Here is a 23,619-nt window from a genome sequence, read left to right as displayed (position 1 = left end):
GCGCGGCTTGATCTCGGTTCGAATGACGTCGGCGTCGTTTTAAACCCACCCGACTATATATGCATGCCACTTCCCCTTCACCTCCCCTTCTCTAACCTCTCGCAAATATCCGCCACATCTTCAATTCACTCTCAGCGACGTTCACTTATTCACGTTGCATAAGGGGCCGGAATGTAAACCTCAACAGAAGGTAAGAAAGAAAGGAGGGGGGGGGGGGGGGCTACTGCGCACGTATATGCAGAACACAGATTCGCCAGATGACGGCGCGAGGAGTTGTTTAAGAATCCCTGCAGCCTCCAAAAGCCGTGCACCTGCCGCAGCCTATACGTCACTGTATATATAGTACATTACGCAGGCGCGCCGGCGGACATCTGGTTTTCCGCCGATAAGGGCTTCACGACCGACTGGACGGACCACTTGGGTCTTAACCTATACCCCCTTCATTCCTCCCCTCCCTCTTCTTGTCTAACACGCAGAGGGGGGACGACGGGCAGTTATCGCGATAGAGCTCCACATTTCCCACGCTTCGTTCGCTCAGAAGACTAGTAAGAAGGAGAGGGCTATGGGGTACATGTGACCGTCTGCGTTCTTCGCCGTTCTTTCTTTTCTTCTTCTAGAGCGAAACTCGCGGATTTCGGCGTCGTACGCGGGAAACATCGGCACCCGAGAGCGCGAGAAAAATCGCTCCTCGAAAATATCACCCGTCGGACGCGCATATCTGTACGCGCCCGTTTTATTGCGATAGCAATTACATGGACAGTCTCGGATGGTTTTTGCCGCCACCGCCACAACCGCCGTCATGCACCGTATATGTACACGATCTATATATATGAAAGCTCAAGAAAGAAAAAAAAAAGCCAACCGCGTTCTGCCCCCCGCTCATCGCGATGCGCCAACGCGCGCTTATCTTCCACGCGTACTTTGCCCCGGATGTTAGGTGCTTGTGTGCGCGCGCGCCTATCCTACGGTGGGGAGAATCGTGTGCTTTGGCCTTTCACCGGAACGATTGCGTTACTTTCCCGGGCCATAAAGGTCACTTCGCTCGCTGGACAGGCCCCGTTTGCGAAAAAGAGCGCGCTTTTCAAACGCGGCGAAGTAACAACTGGGACACTCGTTAGTTCGCACTCATATCTGTACCTGTGATTACGTTACGTGCGTCGTTTTTTTGTTTAAAAAGCGCGTGGAGCATCGAGCCGTAAACGTCGTTAGTTAGCTCTCGTCCTGTGTGTGTTGTGTTCGTGCGTAATTTGTGCGTGTGCAGCGCCCTGTACTATCAGCATCAAATGAAACGCGAACAGCGGAGCGCGTGGCACAAGCCTTATCAATGCATAGTGCGTGCCGTCGACCAGTCCTTGGCACAGACAGGCCCACACATCCGGTGTGGCAGCACTGTGCGATCCCCCTACAGTACAATATTTCTGCTTGTGTTCCAGGTATGCTATTTGAAAGGAACAAAAAAAAAACACAGTGGTTAAGCTATTGCAGCCAAAGGAGAGTATTGTAGCACCGTTTGTCATCACGGAGTCCATCATTATGGAATTACTGTCTAATTCTATTTATAGTAGACAAAAGTCGGTTCACAATGCTTGTGATTTCGCGCTGTTTCACTTCGTGCCCGTAAAGCGAAACGTTTCGCGCTCTCTCTTCCGAACAAACGCTCGGCATTTACAGTTAAAGTGATGCGTTTTCGGGTCGGCCTCTGAAAGAAGTGTGCAGGCGAAGCAGCGCTGGCGAACGAGATACGACGATCGTTTGAAAATCAACCACAAACCGATTATATTGCTCTTTTCGTTTTATCTTGCCAAGTCGCCGATTGCACTGGGATGCTGAAGTAAAAGCAAGGAATTGCGAGTGATACGATCAAAAGCGCTCGGCACGCCCAGGATGGCCACCATTATCACCATACGAAAACAAGAGCAGAAACGGAGATAACGCACAGTAGGGGGAATCGCGCAGTGCTGCCAAACCGGATGCGCACGCCTGTCAATGGTGATGACTGGACGGTCAACACTATACTGTTTCTAATGCTTGAAACACGCGCTCCGCTGTTCGCGTTTGATTTGACGCCGGTAGTACGTTTCGAACTGCCAGCCATTCTCAGCGTTACATTCCAAGTTATTGCTATCACATTGATTGCTTCGCCCTAGCAGCGAAACTGTGACATTTTTTTCCCCGAATAACTGATTCTCTCTCGGGCTCTACAGGGGTGGGCCGTTACTGATGGGACCATCCGTATCCGTTTCTGACACGTATATCCCCCTCCCCCATTTCCCTCGACCAAAGGCGATTTCTGGCCAGGCCCCTACAACGAGTGTGTGCACGTTTGTAATTGTGAAATATATTAATATCCGAAATTTTAGGTTCGATAACGACGATATGATTGTGAGAGGCTGCAGTGGAACGCTAAGGAAATTTCGAGCATGTAGGCTCCTCTGACACTCCACCACCGCACCTTTCCCTCTTGGGATGAATTAAGTTTTTCTCCTCTTCGAGCATCAGGTGTTCTTTAGCGTGCACTGTCATCGTACAGTGCACGGGCCTGTATACCATTCTACCTCCATCGAAATGTGACTACCGCGGCCAGGTTCGAAACCTCGACCTTTTGGTCAGCAGCCCTTTCTAGTCGCTTCTTTCTAGTCTCATTCAGGAAAAAAAAAACGTTATTGTCCTTTTCAAGGGCGCCACAAGGTCGTGCTCGCGCACACTCAAGCTGGCACGCCACATTGTTTCCTCATCGTCATGCAGGTCGCGGCTGGTCCGAGGAGAGGAAGGCGTGCATCCAAAACGAACCCCAAGGACGACGCATATACACCGTTAAGAAAGCGCAACGCAACCTCCTCAAAAAGCATACGCAGTATGCACTTCCCGTTGTGTGGTGCTCGGCTCGTAGAACATGTTCGTTTTCCGTATTGCGAAATAAACATTTAAACAAGCACAGACAACTTTCGACGTGTTTCGTTACTCTCATTGTGCGTGCGTGTGTGTGTGTGTGTGTTAATAATATGCTGAATTTATTGTGCGGTGCATATTTGAGTCGTTTGATTTCATATCGATCGAAACATTCGAGTGCGGGACCCTGTATAGACCATATTAGTTCTACTCTCACGCCCACGCTTAAAGGAAGTGTTCATAATCGTAACCTCAGCAATCATAGTTAGCGCAGCCAGCGCTGCGGGTTTCGGACATGCATGGATTCTCCATGACTGATGGCGAGCCAATGCTGCCGGCCAGCGTGCGGTAAGGACAGGCCAGACATTTTCGTAGCCATCCATTCCATTAGAACAGCGGCCTCCCACGAAAGATATGCGTGCCCCCTGCAAACCATGAAAACTTTGGTCTATAGACCCACATGATGGTTTCGCGAAGGAAAGCCTGACCGCCTCTCGTAAGAACGTCCTTGCTCGAACCAATGCGGCAACCATTCGTGCCCGAACAATGTGGTCCGTTGCGGCGCTGCTGGCGAAGGTCGAAGGAAACAGCGTGCTTCCGCGCGATTTATCGATGAGGGATCTTTATATTTGCTTTTTTTTTTGCCTTTAGCCCCTATTATGTGGAAGAACAAGGCGGAAAGTGATGCACAATGGCGTAACTTTTCGCATCTGCCCACTGGAGAAAGGCGACAGAGCCAGCGTATATAGACTGCGGTGCGGGAAGTCGGGCCGGACTAGGCGTGCATTAATTGATAGTGAGGTATACACTAGAAAAATGTGCCATTGCTCTGGTAACGATTCGGCAGTTTGCTAGTGCGAGGTTCGTGACAGCGTTACAGCCACGGCTAGGTCTGTGTAAGCGCGCGAGCGGCCGGCCTTGCTCTGCATGACACCTTGCGGCCGTTGCTGGTTGTGACGTCACGTACACAGAAGCATGCGCGGCCTTACAGACATGCAGGCATGCTCCACACTGGTTACAGCGGTAGAAGGTGTGCTTGTTTAGCCGAAGATCGGCGCTCCCTCAGGTCGCCTATAAGAAGAAGCGCGTTTCGACTGATAAAACGCGCCTGCATCAACGATGCACGCTCAGTTGTGACTGTTTTGAGGCATCTGATTATATGAAGATATGATAATGCAACAGCCACGTAAAAAAAAAAAAATTCTAGACTACCACAAAATGAAACCGGCCACAAAGAGTGCATCGTTTATGCAGTATCAGTCGAAACGCGCTTCGCCTTATGAAAAGATATGACGAATGCGCCCTGAGTGCATGAGCGCGGGTCTTCGTGTGTTTACACAAGCACACCTTCCAACGTTGTCACCCGGATGGAGCAGGCCTGCGTGTTTGCAAGGCCGCGCATGCTCCTGTGAACGCGACGTCGTCTGGCTCGCTTGCGCTTCCTCTCCTGAAAACTCGGCGCTGCCACTTTCCTGTCAATCCAGAACGCTGTGTAACGTTGATGAAGCGCGTGTCATTGGTGACCTCAAAGTGCCGGGCGCACGGCACCCTTTTTACTCGATCTTTTCTCGGGCGCGTGCGGCCCGAAGGGAAGGAGGCGAGGTACGCCTTGGACTATTATAGGGTGCCTAGATGCGCGCGCCGGCAACGAGGCACTCTACATTGGTCGATTTGGTGGTGGTGGTGGTAGTGGTTAGAAGATGAGAAAAGGCACCTAATTTCTGCAACCCGGTCGGGAGCACGGCGCAGTGCCTGCGGGGAAGGGAAAAGGGAGAAAAGTAGAAAGAGGAGAAAAGATTAATTGAGCAGTGGAGCGGTTGTCATCAACAGAAGCAGCAGTCCAGAAGCAAGGGTAGGGGTGGCAAGGGGCCCATCCTCAGCGGTAGAGGACGATTTCAGGAGCAGCGGGAGTCAGGGGCCAGCCCACCGCCCCCCTCCCCCAATATTTTTTTACAATGGCATAGAGAGCGGGATATGACCATTTTAATGGGGTACCCTCCCAGAAATAATTAAAATCCCCCCCCCCCCCAAAAAAAAAATTCTCGGTACGGCAATAGAGGGAAAGGTAACGGGAGTGGCACAAATCCGTAGTGGGTTTTATGCACTTTTTGTGGGTAAATCCCACTGCGATCTACGACGGTCCCTGGACATGAAAGCCCGAGCAATGACAGCTTCGCAGCGGGAATTTCGCTCATTCAGGTGACTTAATAAACGTGGAGTGCGAAGCCACTTGAGTAACTATGACAAGAAAATGTTAAAAAACCTAAAAGAAGCAAATGAAAGTCACCGTAGGCGCCACTTTCCTCACAGTTTTTTAACATCATTTCCGAAAAGCTTTCATAAAATAGACGCAACACCGGTTACTTGTGTATTTCGGAGGCGCGATCGCTTAATTGTGGGGTGATTCGTGCATGTCCTATTTAATCATACAGATAGACCGTTGTATACATACGTGTGCGCGAATTATGTGACAGCGTATGTCACGTAGTTCACAAAGATGTCACAGGGATTGCCAGCCTTTCACGCATGGAATATCCCATGTAGAGTAGCCACCGCACGCATAATGTGCGTTCACTGTAAACATTCCGTAAACAACCAGCGCTGCAGGTATAAGCGATTTTGCCCTTTTAGAGAGAGAGAGAGAGAGAGAGAGAGAGAGAAAGAGAGAGCTTGAAGAAAGGAAGAGACGCAACTTCAGCAGCCCTAATTGGGAGCGCGGCTCAGCGCCATGCGCTTCTTGGCGAAATTATTTTGACTTGAAGGACTTCCATCGCTTCTAAAGAATTCACAGAAACGCTTTTGAGGGCTTCCGCGATTAGTGTTTCCGTTGAAAGCCGCCAACCGAAAGTTAAGAGGAGAGCTCGCCGGCGTTATCCCGGTAATCCTTCCTATAGCACGGAAGTGCACCCTCATCGCCCCAATTAAAGGATGCGAATGCGGCTCATTAATAGATGTGAATACTGTTTTCAGCTTGGACGATCATATATAAAGGTGTATAGCAGCTAACTCTGGGTGACAACCTGAGCAGACACGCAGGCTTGCCAAGACAGTATGACACCAGTAGGATCGTATAGATGTATATATAGCAATTCGGGCGAAGGGTTCTTCTCGCAGACCAGGATTCTCGCGAGCTATACGCCGCCACCGCCATACAAGACAGCTTTCAGCTCTCCCATAGTAGAGTACAAAGTACTTTAAATCGTTAATTATTTTTTTCTAAACACGGAAATGGGTTTGTGAGGTCCACGGGACGGCTTCATGCTCTCCCATGGTAGTAAACTACCTAGTACCCGAAATCGGCAATTACTTTTTCCCATGGATAGTAAAGTACCTAGTACCCGAAATCGTCAACCACTTTTCCCATGAATAGTACAGTACGTAGTACCCGAGATCGTCAACCACTTTTTCCCATGGATAGTACAGTACCTAGTACCCGAAATCGTCAACCACTTTTTCCCATGGATAGTAAAGTACCTATGGTACCCGAAATCGTCAACCACTTTTTCCCATGGATAGTAAAGTACCTAGTACCCGAAATCCTCCACCAAATGTTCTAAACACACTTTCTGGGTACGGCTTAAGTTCTTGCTGACGCTTTTTGCCGGGACAGCTTGTGCTCTCCCATAGTAGAGTACATCCTACTCTGAATCGAACTTTATTTTCCTAAACACGGTGACTCTCTTGGCTAAATCGGTGTTCCATGAACATATCCCGTATCCATGAAGCCGAACATCGCAAACTAGTTCACTGCGTAATTTTTGTCAACACAGCCTCATCCAGTGTGGGGCATACAGGACGGCTTTATGCTCTCCCATTGTAGATTACGAAGTACTCTAAATCGTTAACCCCTTTTTCTAAACACATTTGCTGGGAAGAACAAATTTCCCGTAGGGAAATCACTAAGGGAAGTGGCGCTCAAAAGCATTCATACGGTTGTACTCCAGAAAGGAGTCAGCCACATGCTCCAACCAACGGCAGAGATTCCAATCACATCCCCAAGTTTCTCGTTACGTTCTCACATAATGGCTTATGCAGCTAGGTTAACGGTCATGTTGTTACGACTTTTCGTACCTTTTCAGTCGAACACCCCTTGGTCTTCGAGTAGTTCTATATCCCGCACTAAATCCTCCAGTAACGTCGTTATTCTGTCAGTATTGACGCGTAGTTGTAAATCCTGTGCTCAACACAGCTCCAAAACCGTGAAACCTGAGGCAGTGCGTAGGGCTGCCTAACCCATGGCGATTACAGAGGCACCCGCGCGCTTGCCGACGCAGTGGCGCCCTCTCGCGCAGCGCTGTAATCAGACGAATGTTTCAGAATAATTTCTTTTCGCAATTTTAGGTAAACTATCGCAATTAATTATTGCTTATTTCTAAGCACTGGGTATAGGGTACACAATTTTAAACCCCGGGCTTTTATTTCGCGCTAGGCTCGAGCCTTGTTAGCTTCGTTTCGGGCCCGTATTTGTAGTCTATTAGAAAAAAATAACTTTCTATATTACGCTACACCCGTAATGACCACTCCGGGACCATGCGATGTAAGGCAGCGGACGGGAGACTATAGCCGAACGTAAAAGTAACGAATAACGTGGTACCTCACGATAATAACTCTTTACAGTTCCCGAAAGGTAAAAAAAAAAAACACGTAACTGGAACGTTAGTAATTTACCGGAAAAAAGTAACGTGTTAACTCTGACGCCTTTACACGAGACGCGCTACCGCCAACACGGGAAAGCTTTAGCGCCAGGACGTGAGTGCACGCACTCAGTCAAAGCGAGTGGTCTAATGGTTCTAAAATACTGAAACACATAGGTTCAGAAAAAAAAAATGGACCCCGTAACTGCATGTTTCACTGCAAATGTCATCAAAAAGCGATAGTCTTGCGTGTGGAGAGAGTGAACAAAACGCTTATTTGATGTCCTGCGCGAGAAAATTGATGAATTGTATTTCGGAAGCGCTGCATTAGAGGGTCTTCATCCGTTTAGCGAAGGTGAACGAACACATCGAGGCACGTTGGACACGAACGCCATCTGGCAGTTATCTTCGAAAACGAAGAAAGGCGTGCGCGCCCACGGAGAAAGATGCGCACCTGTCTCGGAGGCAATAAGGCGTATAGAATGCAAAGCGACGGGCAGGTGCCACCACCGTGTCGTCTTAGCAAAGCTTTGAAAACACTTGCCTTTTTGAGCATCGCGTTGCATTGTCAGCATAGCGTGATAAACGTTACGGTCCTTCGAATCAGTTATGTGTGCATCCTCTAGTATAAAGACACACATAAAAAATATTGACGTGTTGTTCCACACACACATACAAATATTGCCGTGCCTCAGACATCCGCAATAATTGATTAGTATTGACAATCGCACAAGTATGAACGCTGAAACTTCAGCAGTATTGGTGGGCGCTGCGGATAGGGTTAGCCGTTAAGGGTACGTATTGCTTGGTGCCGTTTTAGGTATCGACACAGCGGGGAAACAGACAAATGTACAGACAGACAGACAGACAGACCCAAATTTTTGCGTCGAAGTAACATAAGACTATAGTATTTAAAGATAAAAAAAAGAACTTCATGACGAGTTGCAGACATGTAGATGATTTAAGAGACATGCAAGGAGCTATCAGTCATGGAAAGCTTTCCTCCAGATGGCGTTGAAGAAGTTCACGCTGGTAAGAGAGGAGGATAGCGTGGCACGCCATCGGGAGAGGGCGCTCTTGTCGGCGAACGTCGACGCCGTCTGGCGGGCGCAAAGCGAACGCGAGCACGCACCCGCGGCGAACAGCGCGCAACAAATGATCGTGTCCCGCGCAGACAAGGCGCATTCGTGCTTTTCAACAACACCACAAGGGGGATTGTAGGTGGGGGAGGGGGGGAGTGAACCTCCAAACACAACGTGGAGAGCATCCGCATGCCCCATCGCGGTAAGCGCGCGCTGTAGTTTACGCACAACATACACACACAGTCTCCACCGACGCTGAAGACGCCATGGACTGCTGCATGAGGGGATGAAAAGGCCTCCCATAGTCTCGCTCGCCGCGAGATTTATGGGAGCGCGCAATTTGGAAACTAGGTGCGGGGGGGGGGGGGGGGCGATTTCTCTCTACCCGCTCGGCAGAAAAAACAACCGCAGACTACGGCTTACGGCGGTGCAGTCACGTGCGTGCGCAGACTGCTTGCGCCTCGTTTGCCCCAGGAGAGATGAGAGCAGCGTGAGGCGGAGCAGCGATTGCCTTCGAGCGACGCCTACCTCCTCCTCCTCCCACCGACCAACCGCACTCATTACGTTCGTCCGCCGCGTGCGCCGGCTGAGTCACGTGGCTTTGTTTTGTTGAGAGAACACAAGCAGACGCGAAATGCAATCACTTTTCGCCACCGTCGACCAATCGTTCTTGCCTGAAACTTTTTGCATCCAGTGTACATTTCCGTCGAGTTTGTATACCGTTTATATGTATAGTATACACGCATTATATTTTTAGGGAGAGCAGCGCAAAAAAAGTGCGACGGAGGAAAGGGTTCCTCTGTTTAGCCGCATTGGCTGCACAGAGGTGTCTATACCTGCAAAAAGCATTTGTGTTATATACTTAAGAACTGACCGCTTGCTCGCGGAGTGTAAGACACTACGCCGTTGGCGTACTGAGAAGGGTGGGGGTCATAGCCCCTGAATTTTTTTTTTTTTTAGATTTCGCACTCGCATAAAAGCACGCATGCACATACGCAACTGAGGAACCCGTATACCCCGAAAAAAACATTTCTGGCTACTCCCCTCATTCGAAGACTCGGCTATAAGTCGACCACGCAGAGCGAAAGACAAGAAATCAAAATGAGAACACATACGTTACTTACTGGCAGTGCAGTTATGCCACACAACACAGTCCTCACTGCATAGTATACTCAAGCCTTGCCAGATGTTGGCGCATACTGAGGATCGGGCGCCAGGCCATGCTCAGACTGTCTTATTTGAGTCAAGTGCGAAGCCCAACTCAACACGGAATGGCTCGCTTTCGTTGGTCTAAAGAACTTGAACGCGTGAACAGAATATGCAACAGCCCGTAGGCTGGAACATATACTCTGGAAGGCAGGAATATATTTCGGTGGAGAGTGCGGGGAAGGGGGGGGGGAGGACACTTGTTGAAGAACACTCATCTTTAGTATTTGTCCTCGATCAAACACCCCCTCTGTCCCAATTTCGGGAATCGTGGGTGAGTAGGGTCCCTTCCCCTGGCTACGCTCCTGCAATCACGTAACACACGTCATTGTCAATGTGTTTCTCACATTGGCGCATACCATTCTGGTTCATCAGTAGAAGATTAGTGCCCTTAAAAGCGTGGAAACTTGGGCATGTTGGTATGACATAGTAAATTTAACTGCATTACGACCCACACAGACAAGCGAATAAACGGCACACGCTGCGCTGCGCGTTCATCATTGAGCGGTGTAACGGCGTAATGAACGCAAACACTCGCTGAACAGAATAGGCAGCAAAACGCTACGCGGTGTCTCCCGCTTCGAAGTTCAAGGCGGGAAGTTCAGCGAAATAAAATATGTAAAGGTGGAACGCTACAAGGAGGAATGCTTCAAACGCCCATTCATTCATCCATCCATCAAGCAACCCAAGGGGCCATTAGCTCGGATTAAACCCACAAGGCCCTGCCATCACAGTCAATCCACCGGCGCCCCCTGGTTCTATATAGAATGTACTAGAACCTCTCTATCGCGGCCTTGTGTGAGACAGGCAGAGTTAGTTATAGCCATACTGACGACGAGGGTGGACTCGAGTTCCACGCTGTCCGCCGGATCACGGCTTGTACGAGAAGCCCACGTGTACTTCACGTGATCCGATCCACGCAGATTTTCCCAAGAGCGCGTGATATACGACATCGTATGAAAGAGAGTTGTATATATAGCTGCGAGGTTCCGTATACACCTTTCGCGGCGTCTTTTGAAGCGAGGCCTCTCTCTCTCTCTCTCTCTCTCTCTCTCTCTCTCTCTCTCTCTCTCTCTCTCTCTCAGTGTCTATTATAAACACGACTTAGGAATTCCTCCTTCGTAGAGCTCTACAACCACATGATGAAGACTTGCTATTTCATCTGGTATCCACTATTAGGTGTACATATTGCCGCATTCAACCTGCAGAGAAGAGCTCACGCAGCCAGAAAAGAAGACGAAGTTCTTGCCCGGTCCTCTTTATACGAGCGCCTTTCCTTTTAATTGCGTCCTGACAATATACATACGCGTCGCATTTTTTGGCAGCTATACCGCGAAAGGCTTCCATCTGATCAAACATGCCTAGGCCAGACGTGCTTCCGGTGGGAGAGCGCACCGTTCTTGGAAAGAGGCACGCTATGGCGGCTGTTTAGCTGCAGCGCGTATATACACCCAGGAACGGCGATACGGACTCCCAATATGCGTGGGCCAAAGGGCAACGAACTCCAACCATAGGCCAGGTCGGAAAAGAAAGCCGAGGAAGGGGAGCGTGAAGAGTCTTCCGCCGCTGAGTTGGAAGATGTCACAAATACATTGGAAGAACGCATTAGAAGATGTCACAAAGCGTTGATGTAACAAGGAAGCTTTAGCCCGGTAAAAAAAATATATGACGTAATAACCAGCACCCGCATTCACAAGCGCGACTTATGCTGAAAACTTTTCCCTAGATAATATTTCACCCAATCACGGTGCGGACGTTAGCGAACCTAAATGAACCATGGTATAGAACTATAGAAAAACCATGGTATAGAACATGGTATAGAACAAGCTGGATGAACCATGGTATTGAACGATATATAACAATTTTGTGAATTAGGCCCCAGTGTAACAGGCGTGCGCAGGTTGTTTATTGGGGAAGGGGTTATTACAACATCCCTACTTCAATCTTTCCTCGATCATTTAGTAGAGACCAAAAGAAGACGAGCTCCGCAACGAATACAAAAATGCAAATGAAGCGACGGCGTGCTTTTTACAAAGACCTGCCATTGGTTCCCAGCTTTCCGGTTGTAAACGTGGGAAGCAAAAAAAAAGTTCTTGGAATGATAAATCAGGAGTCATCGGCCGCCATTACGGGCACACACTTGTATCACCATAACACCGAACATAAAACAATAACAGACCAGTCCGACTGGCCAAAGGTATAGAAGCAGCCTTGACGCGGGCCCCATTTACTTGATCACCACTGCTTCTTGTTCGCACGACTCTATGACTTCGGGCTCGCAGTTCCCGTGCACCGACACATCAGACACTGTGAAGTCGGCGCAGAGGTGAGCATCTCCGTTCGGATTAAATCAACAGTGGTACCACACAAGCACGCGTAAGCGTCCAAAGTGTTCGCTCGGTGACACTCGCTGTCGCGACGCCATACAGAGTGATTGATTGATTGATTTGTGGGGTTTAACGTCCCAAAACCACCGTATGATTATGAGAGACGCCGTAGTGGAGGGCTCCGGAAATTTCGACCACCTGGGGTTCTTTAACGTGCACCCAAATCTGAGCACACGGGCCTACAACATTTCCGCCTCCATCGGAAATGCAACCGCCGCAGCCAGGATTTGAGCCCGCGACCTGCGGGTCAGCAGCCGAGTATTTTAGCCACTAGACCACCGCGGCGGGGCAACGCGGTTAATATATATTCGCGCTATATCGTTTATACGGTGACAATCACTAAAGCTGCAAAACATGTTATCTTTTTTTTCTGTTTGTGGGAAGTGCGAGCAAACGCTACGCGTTGCCTTCCACTTCGAGGTATCTCCAAAACTTTTTACTCTGCAGCGACTCAGTCATACCCGCCGTAACACACTACGCGAACATCGGAATCCCTGCGGTTGTTTTGCTTCATACGTCCGCAAATTCTCGAAAGAAAAAAAACAACAAAGAAAACAAATTGGACGTTTGATCGAAGTCGCTAAGGCCGTGGGTCACAGCGAATTAAGCTATGTATAGCAAGTCCAGACTTGGCCAGGTTTTGATAAATGCCGCTTGGTGTTGCCAAGTCTTTCTATAGGTGAGTCTTTCTATAGCTATGAAGGAATTGCCTCGATTTCCTTACGTTATTTCCTAAATCCCCTCAAACCAAACAGGCTCTTTCATATCAGGACACACACACACACACACACACACACACACACACATATATATATATATATATATATATATATATATATATATATATATATATATATATATAATGAGATCTAACATACAATAATGCCAAGGAATGTATAGGCGAAGTTATGAAAACCAATGTAATCTAAATAAGAAGAAAGAAATGTGGGTGAAAAAATAACTTACCGTGAGCAGGAATCGAACCTACGACCTTCGAGTATATATATATATATATATATATATATATATATATATATAATATATATATATATATATATATATATATATATATATATATATAAGGGAGAGAAGTGTATACCTAAGGGCTCGTTTTTACGTGTTTTAACACAATATTAATGAGATCCAACAGACAGCAATGCCAAGGAATGTACAGGAGAAGTTATTAGAACCAATGGAATGTAAATAAGAACAAAGAAAAGTGGGTGAAAAAATAACCAGCCGTGAGCATCGAACGCGTTATTCGAAGGTCGTAGGTTCGTTTCCTGCTCACGGCTGGTGATTTTTTCACCCACTTTTCTTTCTTCTTATTTACATTCCATTGGTTCTAATAACTTCCCCTGTACATTCCTTGGCATTACTGTCTGTTAGATCTCATTTATATTGTGTCAAAACACGGAAAAACGAACCCTTAGGGAAAACGAGCCCCTCTTTTTTTTGTATATATATATATATATATATATTTATATATATATATACACACACTCACGGAAGGTAAATACTTCGTGGGAGCGGGGGAGGAAATGAAGCCCCAAACTATACGCTCTGGCTACGTCGGTGGGACCGGCCGATCCGCCTGTTGTGCATCCACCTGTAGTTCCTCATACAAATACAGCAGGAGACCCACAGAACGCGCGGCAGCACACACACGAACATGTCTATGCCGCCGGGGCCACGTTTTCGACGCCGTGTCAGTGGTGCATTTGTGGTCGGAAGAAACCTCGGGGGGGGGGGGGGGGGGGGCAGAATAAGTTAGCCTCGCTCGTCCATCAAAACGCGGCGGCAGGCTGCGGCTTGGTCCCATTCTCTTCGCATTCGTATGACCGCTTAGAGAACGAAAGAGAAAAGAAATAAACAAACGAAAGGTTCGGCCAACTTCAAGGCCGAATGTCCCGCAGACGACGCGGCGTTTTAGAGGACGGAAAAGCAGTCGCTTTTATCACTGGCTTGCGGGTCGCCATTTGTGAGTGCGGATATGCGGTCGTCGAAGCATGCAACGCGAGACGTAAAAACACCCCCCCCCCCCCCAACACACTGTCGTCCCCTTGAGTTTGTCCCGTTCACTTGTATGTCTGTTTTTTGTTTCGCGACCTGCTCCCATGAAAACCAATACACAATAATGCCAAGGTTAGCAAGGGAACGTCATTGGCAGTCTTTTAACTGTATAATTAGGCAAATTCGAAATAAATTGAAGAACATTAAGTCGACAAAAAAGACAGCTCACCGCATGCATACACCGAACCTGCAAATTTGGGACAACGTGGCCGATGCTCTATACCAACCGAACAATGGCGTTCGCCTCGGTGGATCAGTGGCTAGAGTGCTTGGCTGTTCACCCGAAGGTTTCGGGTTCGATACTATATCCGCGGCGACCCGACACTGCGGTCTAGTTGATATGATACTTAACGAAATTGCCGCCCTAACCAGCGCACCCACATTCACACAAAAAACATCTGATCATTTTGCAGAATAAAAACTACTGGATGTCATTTTCATCATTCCGATTGCTTGTATACATTGCAGAATCGTGTACCCATATTACTCATACCGTCTTTAACAATGCTTATAGGCATGTTATTTCCAGCTATTGTATAACGAACATATGCAAACCCATTCCTTATGTAATGACCATGTTGGGCTTTTAAGGTAATAAAATGAAATGAATGAATACTGGCTGGCTAAGCCACTGGTCGCCTGATGAAACCCCGGCAGCGGCGGCAGTATTTTCGGTGGAGGCGAAAATGCCGGAGGCCCGTGCGCCTATAGTATGATTTAGGTGCGCGTTAAGGAACGCCAGATGATCGATATTTCCGGAGCCCTCCACGAAAGCGTGTCTCGTAATCTTATCGCGGTTTCGGGACGTTAAAGCTCAGCAATTATCATTAATCCTGGCCACGGCTGTCACATTTCGAAGGAGGACAAATGCTAAAGGCCGTGTAATGTGCGATGTATACATAGTGCACGTTAAACAACACCAGACGGCCAAATTTTCTGGAGCCCTCCATTACGGTGTCTTTCATAATGATATCTTGGGACGTTAAACTCACTTACTATTATTATTATTATTATTACTCGCCAAACTACGGCAGCGAACGTCCTCTCGTCCACCTTGCTCGGTATTTCCGCGCATTTAAACAAACTCTGAAAATACGAAAAACAAGCGCGCTATTCTCCCCCGGCGTCTCCCCATCCATGCACGTGACGATTCGAGACACCAGTCGTTCGTACACGTGACGTCAGACTGAAATAAGCTCCCGATTGGTCGATGTACGGGAGATACCTGTTGCGAACTGTCGCCCGTGTACCGTTTTGCAGTACAGGCGCGCACGCCCGTTCAGCCTCGTCTCGCATGACCGTCGTGAACTGACTTCACTCGTTTTTTTTTTTTTTTCTGATTTGATTGATATGTGGGGTTTAACGTCCCAAAACCACCGTATGATTACGAGAGACGCCGTAGTGGAGGGCTCCGGAAATTTAGACCACCCGGGGTTCTTTCACGTGCACCCAAATCTGAGCACACGGGCCTACGGAGCATTTTCGACTCCATCGGAAATGCAGCCGCCGCAGCCAGGATTCGATCCCGCGACCTGCGGGTCAGCAGCCGAGTACCTTAGCCACTAGACCACCGCGGCGGGGCTACATTCTATGTGTTTTGCTTTCTTTTTCTGAAAAAATAAGGGGGCGAGGTGCAGAGAGCGCTCGTAGGAAGGGTATAATGCAGGCGAGAAAAGCTACACTGTCTCGCATTTGAAGCTTTGAACTTGCTTTGGTTTAGGAGCCCTTTAATCTATAGGAAGAGCGTGTACAGGAGATACGATGTCTACACCACTAGGATGCACGCCTGTCTGCTAAAGCGGAAGTCTAACCAACAGACAAGTCCCCCCTTTTTACGCCAGGAGTTCTTTATGACGCAAAGGGGAGCATGAGGAGTGCAAAATGGGAATGCGCCACCGATTCGCATCGTTCATACACTCCCGTCTTGCCGATAGTCACTGAGGCTTGCCGGCCCATCAGCACGAATGGTCGAAAAGTGGCTGCTTTGGGGTCAGTCGCTCGCCGTTGGATTTCTCAGAGACGCGACGTTGCAAAGCCAGTGAACCCTAATTGTGGTGCACCGCTGGATAGTTGCATGCAGCGCACGTTTTTTTTTTTTTAAGCTTTATTCGATGATAGCCTTGCCATACAGCGCTCACGGCTGCCTGATTCCTTTGATAATGCAGCCAGCGTCACTCCGATCAAGGGACATGAGCGAAGAGCATGGCAGTTAGAATAGGAAAAGGCATGGCTACAATACGCCGGCGCATCTTCCGTAGCCCCCCTGCCACCCCCCCCCCCCCTTTTTTTTTTTTGACGCGATGACGGCACGCACAGAGAACTGCATCTAAATACTTGTTGGCACAGACGAGTGAACGGTGCATCATGCCAAACGCTGTAGCGTAGCCGAAAAATTTCGGTGGCTTCCAAAAGTCGCCGGTTCGAAGTCCGGTAGCCGCATTTCTATGGAGGCGAAATTCTAGAAGCCCGTGTACCTTAAATTTGGGCGCACCATAAAGAGCCCCAGGTGGTCGGAATTTCCAGAGCCTTCCACAACGGCGTGCTTCACAGTGATATCGCAATTTTGGCACTTTAAACCTCGTGTATCTTATCATCGACATGCTTGCAATGAAACCCTAGCTTTTCCTTACCGCTTTTATAGCTAGGCAGGTATCAATTACATTTTTTTTTCATACATTCCTGCGTCTGCGGGCGAACACCCGTCCTCTCGAAGTTTTCTCATTTCCTAAATTACGGCATGGAAACCCACTCCATCACGGGCGAACGACAAAAGAATGAAAGAGCGAAGTAAGGTGCGGCCAGCAGGCGAGAGAAACGACAAAAAAAAAAAACACAAAAGAACGACAAAACAAATAGGCGCCAGCGGCGGCAAAGAGCAACGGGCGATCGAGTTAGGTTATACGCGTAACTATATAAACCTTTCACCAACTTATAACCGCGGCAAACAAGACGAACCGGATTGCTGCGCGAACGAGTGGCCGGTCGGATGCCGCGTTTTGCACGTCGTCGTGAAGAAGGATTACCAGTTTGCGAACTGTAGAACCAGCGGAGGACGAAAGGAAAGAATTGAAAATTCCGCGATTAAAGAAAGAAGGACGCGACAACGCGACGAAGAAACGAAATACAAAACAAACTGCGGGCCAGCGCGCGAAAACAGATCCGTCCCAACAGCGGAACACACGTCACCTACCTCGCACATGTAACCAGTCTTGGCGGCGGGCGACAGCAGCCCGTCGAGCCGGCTCAAATCGGAGATCGTCCAGTTCGCCAGCGAAGTGGACTTTCGGTGACAGTAGCCGTCCGGTAGAGACGGGTCCTCGCTTTCGTCGCTGTCGTCGCTGCTTGCCGGCGGCCGTTGGAACGACGACGCCGGCAGTCGCCTGCGTAACCTGACGAGTTGCTGCGCAGGGTCCAAATCCACGTCGCTCTCATCTTCAGACATGTGCGGGCGCGCCGCCGCTGATCGGAGACCGCACGCCCACCTTTTGCAGCCGTCGTCTTCGCGGTAAACTGTGTGCGACCCACCGAAACTCTTCCGAGACTCACTTCACACACCAGCGCGCGCGACAACTTCGCAGCACCACACACATACGAACCACACGCGGCGCGCCTCGGGGCAAGCTTTTGAACGACGCGCTTCTTTGGACCAGCGCGAGTTTGTCGGGCACGGTACTTGGGCAAAAAACAGCGCGCGTGCACACACGCCGCCGCCGACAGCAGACCGACAAGTCTCGGACCAGCTGACCGGAGGCGGAGAGGATCGCGACGGGTATTCTTCGAGGACCAATCGCTGAGGTGGACGTCCCAACCAAGTCACAAAGCGCAAAACCGAAAGTGGCGCGCCACTCCAAAAACAAACAAGCAAGTGTTTGGCTCTGGCTACGACTTTTGTTGGAGTGGTACAATTGTGTGCCTTCAAATCATTTTTTTTTTTTTGCGCTTGCCGATTTCAAAGGCCACGTTTTCGCTTGTCAGTGACGTCACAGTTACCATACTCAAATAATAAGTATTATATTTATTAATAAAAGTGACAATAAAATTAAAAAAATTCATAAAATTGATAAAAAATTATTTTTATATATAATAAAACGTGCATATTTAATAATAAAAGTTTTTTGAAGTACGAAAAAGCGGCGTCTGAGCAAACACATCACTCGACCGATGATGTTGTTGACTTGTAACAGCGGCGGCGCCTTGCAGACAAATATTTTTTTTCCTGCTCAGTTTAAATATCTGTCGGTTTTGGTTGTTGATGAGCGCGTTTTGATGTTGTGCGGAACGAACAACGATGTGCATCTTCCTCGTCCGCCACTGGGAGAGAAGACCCGCGATGCGGACTGTTTCGTTCCATTATGATCGGCCTTTCCGTTCGTCATTAGGGTAGGTATCCTCCAATTTCGCTGCTGCCGCCGAGGCCTATTAATTAGTCGCGATGTGGGCGTTTCTCTTGGCACTCGGTATTCCCACGACCCTGTAGCCACATTGCAGGCGTTTTGCAACCGCTTATTTGCGACAGAACGGTGCGGAGATAAGACGTACGCGATCAAAACAACTTCCAGGGTCGCAGTTCCAGATCTCTCCCCTGTCGTAACAGATACACCGGTCGCGCCGATCGTTTTTCGGATAGGTGACACTTGTGCGCAAGTTACTGCGATCGCAAATTGTGTTATTTGCCCAATTCATCGTCTACACTTATAAGGTTAGATCGCGAAGTTGCTGCGTAGTTTGAAACGCAGTTTTCGCTCCATCAGTGAACTACGTCCTCGTTAAAGGTTCGTTGTGTTGCGCCATTGATTCTCACATGTGTGCGTCTTCATTCCCTGTTGAGTGTTTGTAGCAGTGAACAGGTATTCGTCCGTATTTCATCCCTGAACAGTAAACTAACAGTCGTAGAAGTCCGCAATCTAGTTTGCTTGTTTCTGTTGTCTTCTTTCGGTGTTTTCTGTGCGAATTATATTTATTTATTTTGCGGCGAAAGTTGTTATGTAATCACAACATGGTTCACGTGCGGCGCCGTAGTTATCTGCCCAAACCAATGTCCGTAACCACTACCGCACGAGATAAAGGGAAAAAAAATAAACTTCGTAAATAAAAACACAAAGGACACAGCTGGATTCGAACCCGGGTCCCCTGCGTGCCAGCCGAGTATTCCACTGCAGAGCCACACTTTTTCTTTATTGCCATCTTGACTACAGGTCAAGATAGGCTAACAATCAGACATCACACCCAGTTTTCTTTCTTTATACTTGGCAGAATATGGGAGGGTAGGCTACGTTAAAGCCAGCTACCCTAACACCATGACAGTAATGTACAGGATAAATACACAGACAAGAAAAATAAGAATAAAATAGGAAAAAACTAATCAGAGGCACTATGTACATACTATATACATTATAGTGTTTATAATGCATGAATGAGCACTGTATGTATGGTCATAGCCCAGTTCATATATCAGGATCACATTGCAAATAGAGTCCATACAAATAGCGACAAGGTATAGTATGAACTAAAGACAGTTAATTGAGTTTGTCTACCTTAAAAAAATCACGTAGAGCGCTCTCTGCGTACCTTTGATTATCGGAATGTGATCACGGTCCAAGTACTTTTCTAATCGTAAGTGGTTGTCTGTCGACGGTTCAAGCAATCCCTCACTTCAACTGGTTGTTGGTCAGATTGCGGACATTCGATAAGAATATGCTCCTCTGATGCATCGACATGATTGCAGTGGTCGCAGTGCAGGGACGTTCTCTTTACGTGGCGTAAGAGGTGAGGTGTGTATGAAACACTTAATCGTAGACTGTGCAGTTTCAATGCATCAAAAATATCACATCTTCAACACAGTCAGTAGTTTTGTACACGTCTCGCACTTTGATAACAGCTTCCACGAAACACTCACGAACAGACGAAACTCTTACATCACAGTGTCTGTATACGATAACATACTACGCCATACCGAATGAAGACCAAGTAAGAAAATAAGATCCAAGTGTTGCACAAAACTTTCACAAGGCAAAAAAACGAATTCTATGTGCAGTAAGAGGTAAATATATTTTCAAAGTCCCCTGTAAAATGCCCCTAAAGAAGATGGCATTGCTACAATCAATAAATACATGTTCAATGATTTCAGGTTTGTTACACTGAAGACAGCTGGTTCTCCATAGTACATACATCCCTCTCTGTTCAAGCCATGTTTTTACAGAACTTGGAACCCGTTTTCAAACGGCCCTACAGTAGGCTTGGTGTCGGGAAAAGAATCGTGTTAATATGAGTAATAAAGCGTTTTAAAACATCAAAGGAGCAACCAGGCATCACACACTGCGAATTGCGAAACAAGTAGGTCATCTAATGCTCTAAGCCATTACAAAAGCTTGTTCTTGATCACTTAACTGTGGCGCATACCCACGTCAGGCATAAGTGTGTAGCGGATATCACGCTTCTCTGAAGAACAATAAAGGATAGCATAGTTTATGCCGGCCAACTGCACAGAAATTATGATTTGCGTTCTGCAGGATCAAAATAAAGTTATTTTCCTTCCTTCCTCATATATGGCATAGTGGGTGCCCAGCAAGTGTACTTACAGCAACTAACCAAAGAGCTAATAGAAAAGGCTCTGAAAGGCCGCTCTTCCAGCTTTCGCTGCGAACGTGCTGCGCGTCCTGCGCAGGCCTGCTGTTTTTTTTTTTTTTCACATCTCTAGCTTAAAAATCTGAGATTGGTAAACCTCAGCTATTCTCGATTTTTTCTCGAGAAAAGTTTTTTATTTCTTCGCATTTTATTCTTTCGCTTGATATTGCTTCAAATAACTCTTGAGATAATAAGTGTGTTCCGCAAATTTGTGATCACATGATGCGACCACAGACATGTGAAGAATATGTAAACCTTGTCGTTGAAATCGCCAAAGCTATGTGACTGTTGAGAAATCTGAAACTACGTTCATGCGCACCTTGATCCTGAATGGCTTACATTTGCGAGCGGTGCCTTATTTCATTTGAAAGACAACTTCTGTACTCAACATTAGTACAATCGCTGGGCTCTATGCAGATCGGTATTCCAATATAGGTCATGTCCTTGCTATATATAAAAAAAATGTGTAGTCTGAGTACTTATCAGAAAGATGAGATGAATTCAGGAGGTGCTTTTTCATAACCTAGCTACCAGGTGGCTATTATAGATTTGTACTCGTGTACAAGTGGTATAAATACTGCTCCGTTCCATGCTGATCTTGTTGTAAGGGTACATTTCAGGCCTTGTTGGCGCTGTATATTCAGTGTTAAAAGCACCACTTGTATGACTTATACAGTACTTGTGTCTGTGTGTGTTCCTTCTTTTTCCTTCCTGCCATGCAAGTTCTGAGCCTAACATTGAATATGTGCTTCCTTATTTGTCAATGCTGTAAGGTGTACTGGAAATGAAATATTTGGCTTTTTGAACCCCTTTCTCTGTCCCTTTCTTGTAACGATCTTGTGGCACAAAGATGAGGTCAATGAATAATAGTATGCGTGGCCGCAAAGAGTGGCTAAGCTTATGCTTATGAAACAGTGTGGTAAACAAAGGAACTACAAAATCAAAAAGCAGCATGCGTTAGCATAACTTTCGTCCACCGCTTGTTTATTGCAGCCCCCCGCCGCGGTGGTCTAGTGGCTAAGGTACTCACCTGCAGACCCGCAGGTCGCGGGATCGAATGCCGGCTGCGGCGGCTGCATTTTCGATGGAGGCGAAAACGCTGTAGGCCCGTGTGCTCAGATTTGGGTGCACGTTTAAGAACACCAGATGGTCGGAATTTCCGGAGCCCTCCACTACGGCGTCTCTCATAATCATATGGTGGTTTTGGGACATTAGTCCCCACATATCAATGAAATCAATTGTTTATTGCAGCAGTGCACATCACTCGCTTGTATCTTCGGACTGAAAGTGAACTGTAGGAGGTGCTCTCAAGATGCCGCCATCATCGGGAGAGCTATGGGGATACCCCATTATGCCCAACACCATAGTGGTGGACTGTCTACTCCCGACAGGCGTCATCATCCCCCTCACGTGTTCCAGAGATGCCACGTTGGAGAGCATCAAGGGTGAGCTGCGTTCCTTGGAGTCTTGAGGTCACATTGCGCATGGAATTATGTGCGCCGATTTTTTAAGCCGAACCCCGTAAGTGCGAAAATCCACCTGACGGTGAGGAGAAATTTATAAGGCAGCGAAAGTGAGCATCGTGTGGCCGGTTGTTTGGTTGATCGCTTGCTTTTGGAAACCTAGAAACTGTCACTCATCACCTGGATGTTGTACAACTAGCTTATAGTGAGAAGTCGGAAAATCATATATATGTGGGTGGCGCAGTGTCGCCGGCCCAGCACTGCACAGGCAATGGAATCACAGAATGTTCTTGCATGTTAGAAAAAGAAATGTTTGTGCAAGTCTTTCAGAGATAATTTGTCACTTTGTACAACAAAAATATTGTTTTACATTACATGCTGCTGGCATCATATAATTTTCAGTACAAGTTAGTCACTTTCATGCCAGCAACATTAGAAATTCGTTGTTGAAGCCACCATGTGAGTGGGATTTCGTGTGATAAGTGGCAGCCAGCTTGAGTAACGGTATCTCAGTAAAGTCGCTTGTCACCATCACATGGATTTTCGCGCGTAAGGAGTGCTTTTACCATTTTTCTTTATTAAGCTGTCTGGTAACTAATTGTACCTGAGGCTTAAAGTTGCCGTAAACTTTATGTTCACGGTAAATCTAGAGAAAGAAGGTGAATGCAACTGAGAACACAAACTAGTGTAAGAAGTTGAATAAGAAGCCTTCACATGGCATGTGCAGTACATTGTACACTTGATGAAATGACAGCTTGATATGCATGCGTTCTTGGCACATAGTTGATTAATTGGTGCTACTGTGGTATACCAGCTATTTACAAAAGTAATTGGAAACATAATTAAGACATTACAATTCAGTCAACCATAGGATCAAGCAAGATTTCGTACAAGCCACTCAACAGTCGACCACATTCGTATAGTTAATCAGGTAAGAGGAGAATGCTTGAAATACAGCCAACCACTATACATAGCCTTCATAGATTACGAAAAGGCATTTGATTCAATAGAAATATTGGCAGTCATGCAGACAATGTGGAATCAGGGCGTCGATGAAACATATAGAGACATCCTGGAAAATATCTGCAGAGGATCAACTGCCACCACAGGGCTCGGTAAAAAAGCGAAAGAATGCCAATTATTAAAGGTGTAAGACAAGAGGGGGCTCAAGGTCACGAGGCGTGTATGACATTTTTTGTTTGCCCCTGCCATCCCTTCATGCTTAGCATCTAGCGCTTTCGTTGGGACGAGAGAAGAGAGA

General features: G+C 47.4%; 2 protein-coding genes across 6 annotated transcripts in view; one reads left to right on the top strand and one right to left on the bottom strand.

Annotated features, from left to right (window-relative positions):
• LOC119180984 (uncharacterized) overlaps nt 1-18,131 on the bottom strand; it is a 204,611-nt gene extending 186,480 nt beyond the window's left edge. The window contains exon 1 of one of the 2 annotated variants that reach the window (XM_075885269.1): nt 17,462-18,131. In XM_075885269.1, the coding sequence (XP_075741384.1) occupies nt 17,462-17,713 (252 nt within the window). In that variant the 5' untranslated portion in view covers nt 17,714-18,131. The remainder of the gene's footprint in view (nt 1-17,461) is intronic. The other variant, XM_037432141.2, reaches the window with a different exon arrangement.
• Nucleotides 18,132-18,414: 283 nt separating this feature from the next.
• LOC142790446 (phosphatidylinositol 4,5-bisphosphate 3-kinase catalytic subunit alpha isoform-like) overlaps nt 18,415-23,619 on the top strand; it is a 35,726-nt gene continuing 30,521 nt past the window's right edge. Inside the window, exons 1-2 of one of the 4 annotated variants that reach the window (XM_075885268.1) lie at nt 18,415-18,651; nt 22,150-22,340. In XM_075885268.1, the coding sequence (XP_075741383.1) occupies nt 22,208-22,340 (133 nt within the window). In that variant the 5' untranslated portion in view covers nt 18,415-18,651; nt 22,150-22,207. Of the gene's footprint in view, nt 18,652-18,710; nt 19,044-21,888; nt 22,341-23,619 lie in introns of those variants that run through there. The other 3 variants (XM_075885267.1, XM_075885265.1, XM_075885266.1) reach the window with 3 other exon arrangements.

The sequence above is a fragment of the Rhipicephalus microplus genome, unplaced genomic scaffold (genome assembly GCF_043290135.1).
Source record: "Rhipicephalus microplus isolate Deutch F79 unplaced genomic scaffold, USDA_Rmic scaffold_107, whole genome shotgun sequence".
NCBI lineage: Eukaryota > Metazoa > Arthropoda > Arachnida > Ixodida > Ixodidae > Rhipicephalus > Rhipicephalus microplus.
Note: the sequence above shows the minus strand (reverse complement) of the source record. Positions and strands in the feature narration are given on the sequence as shown.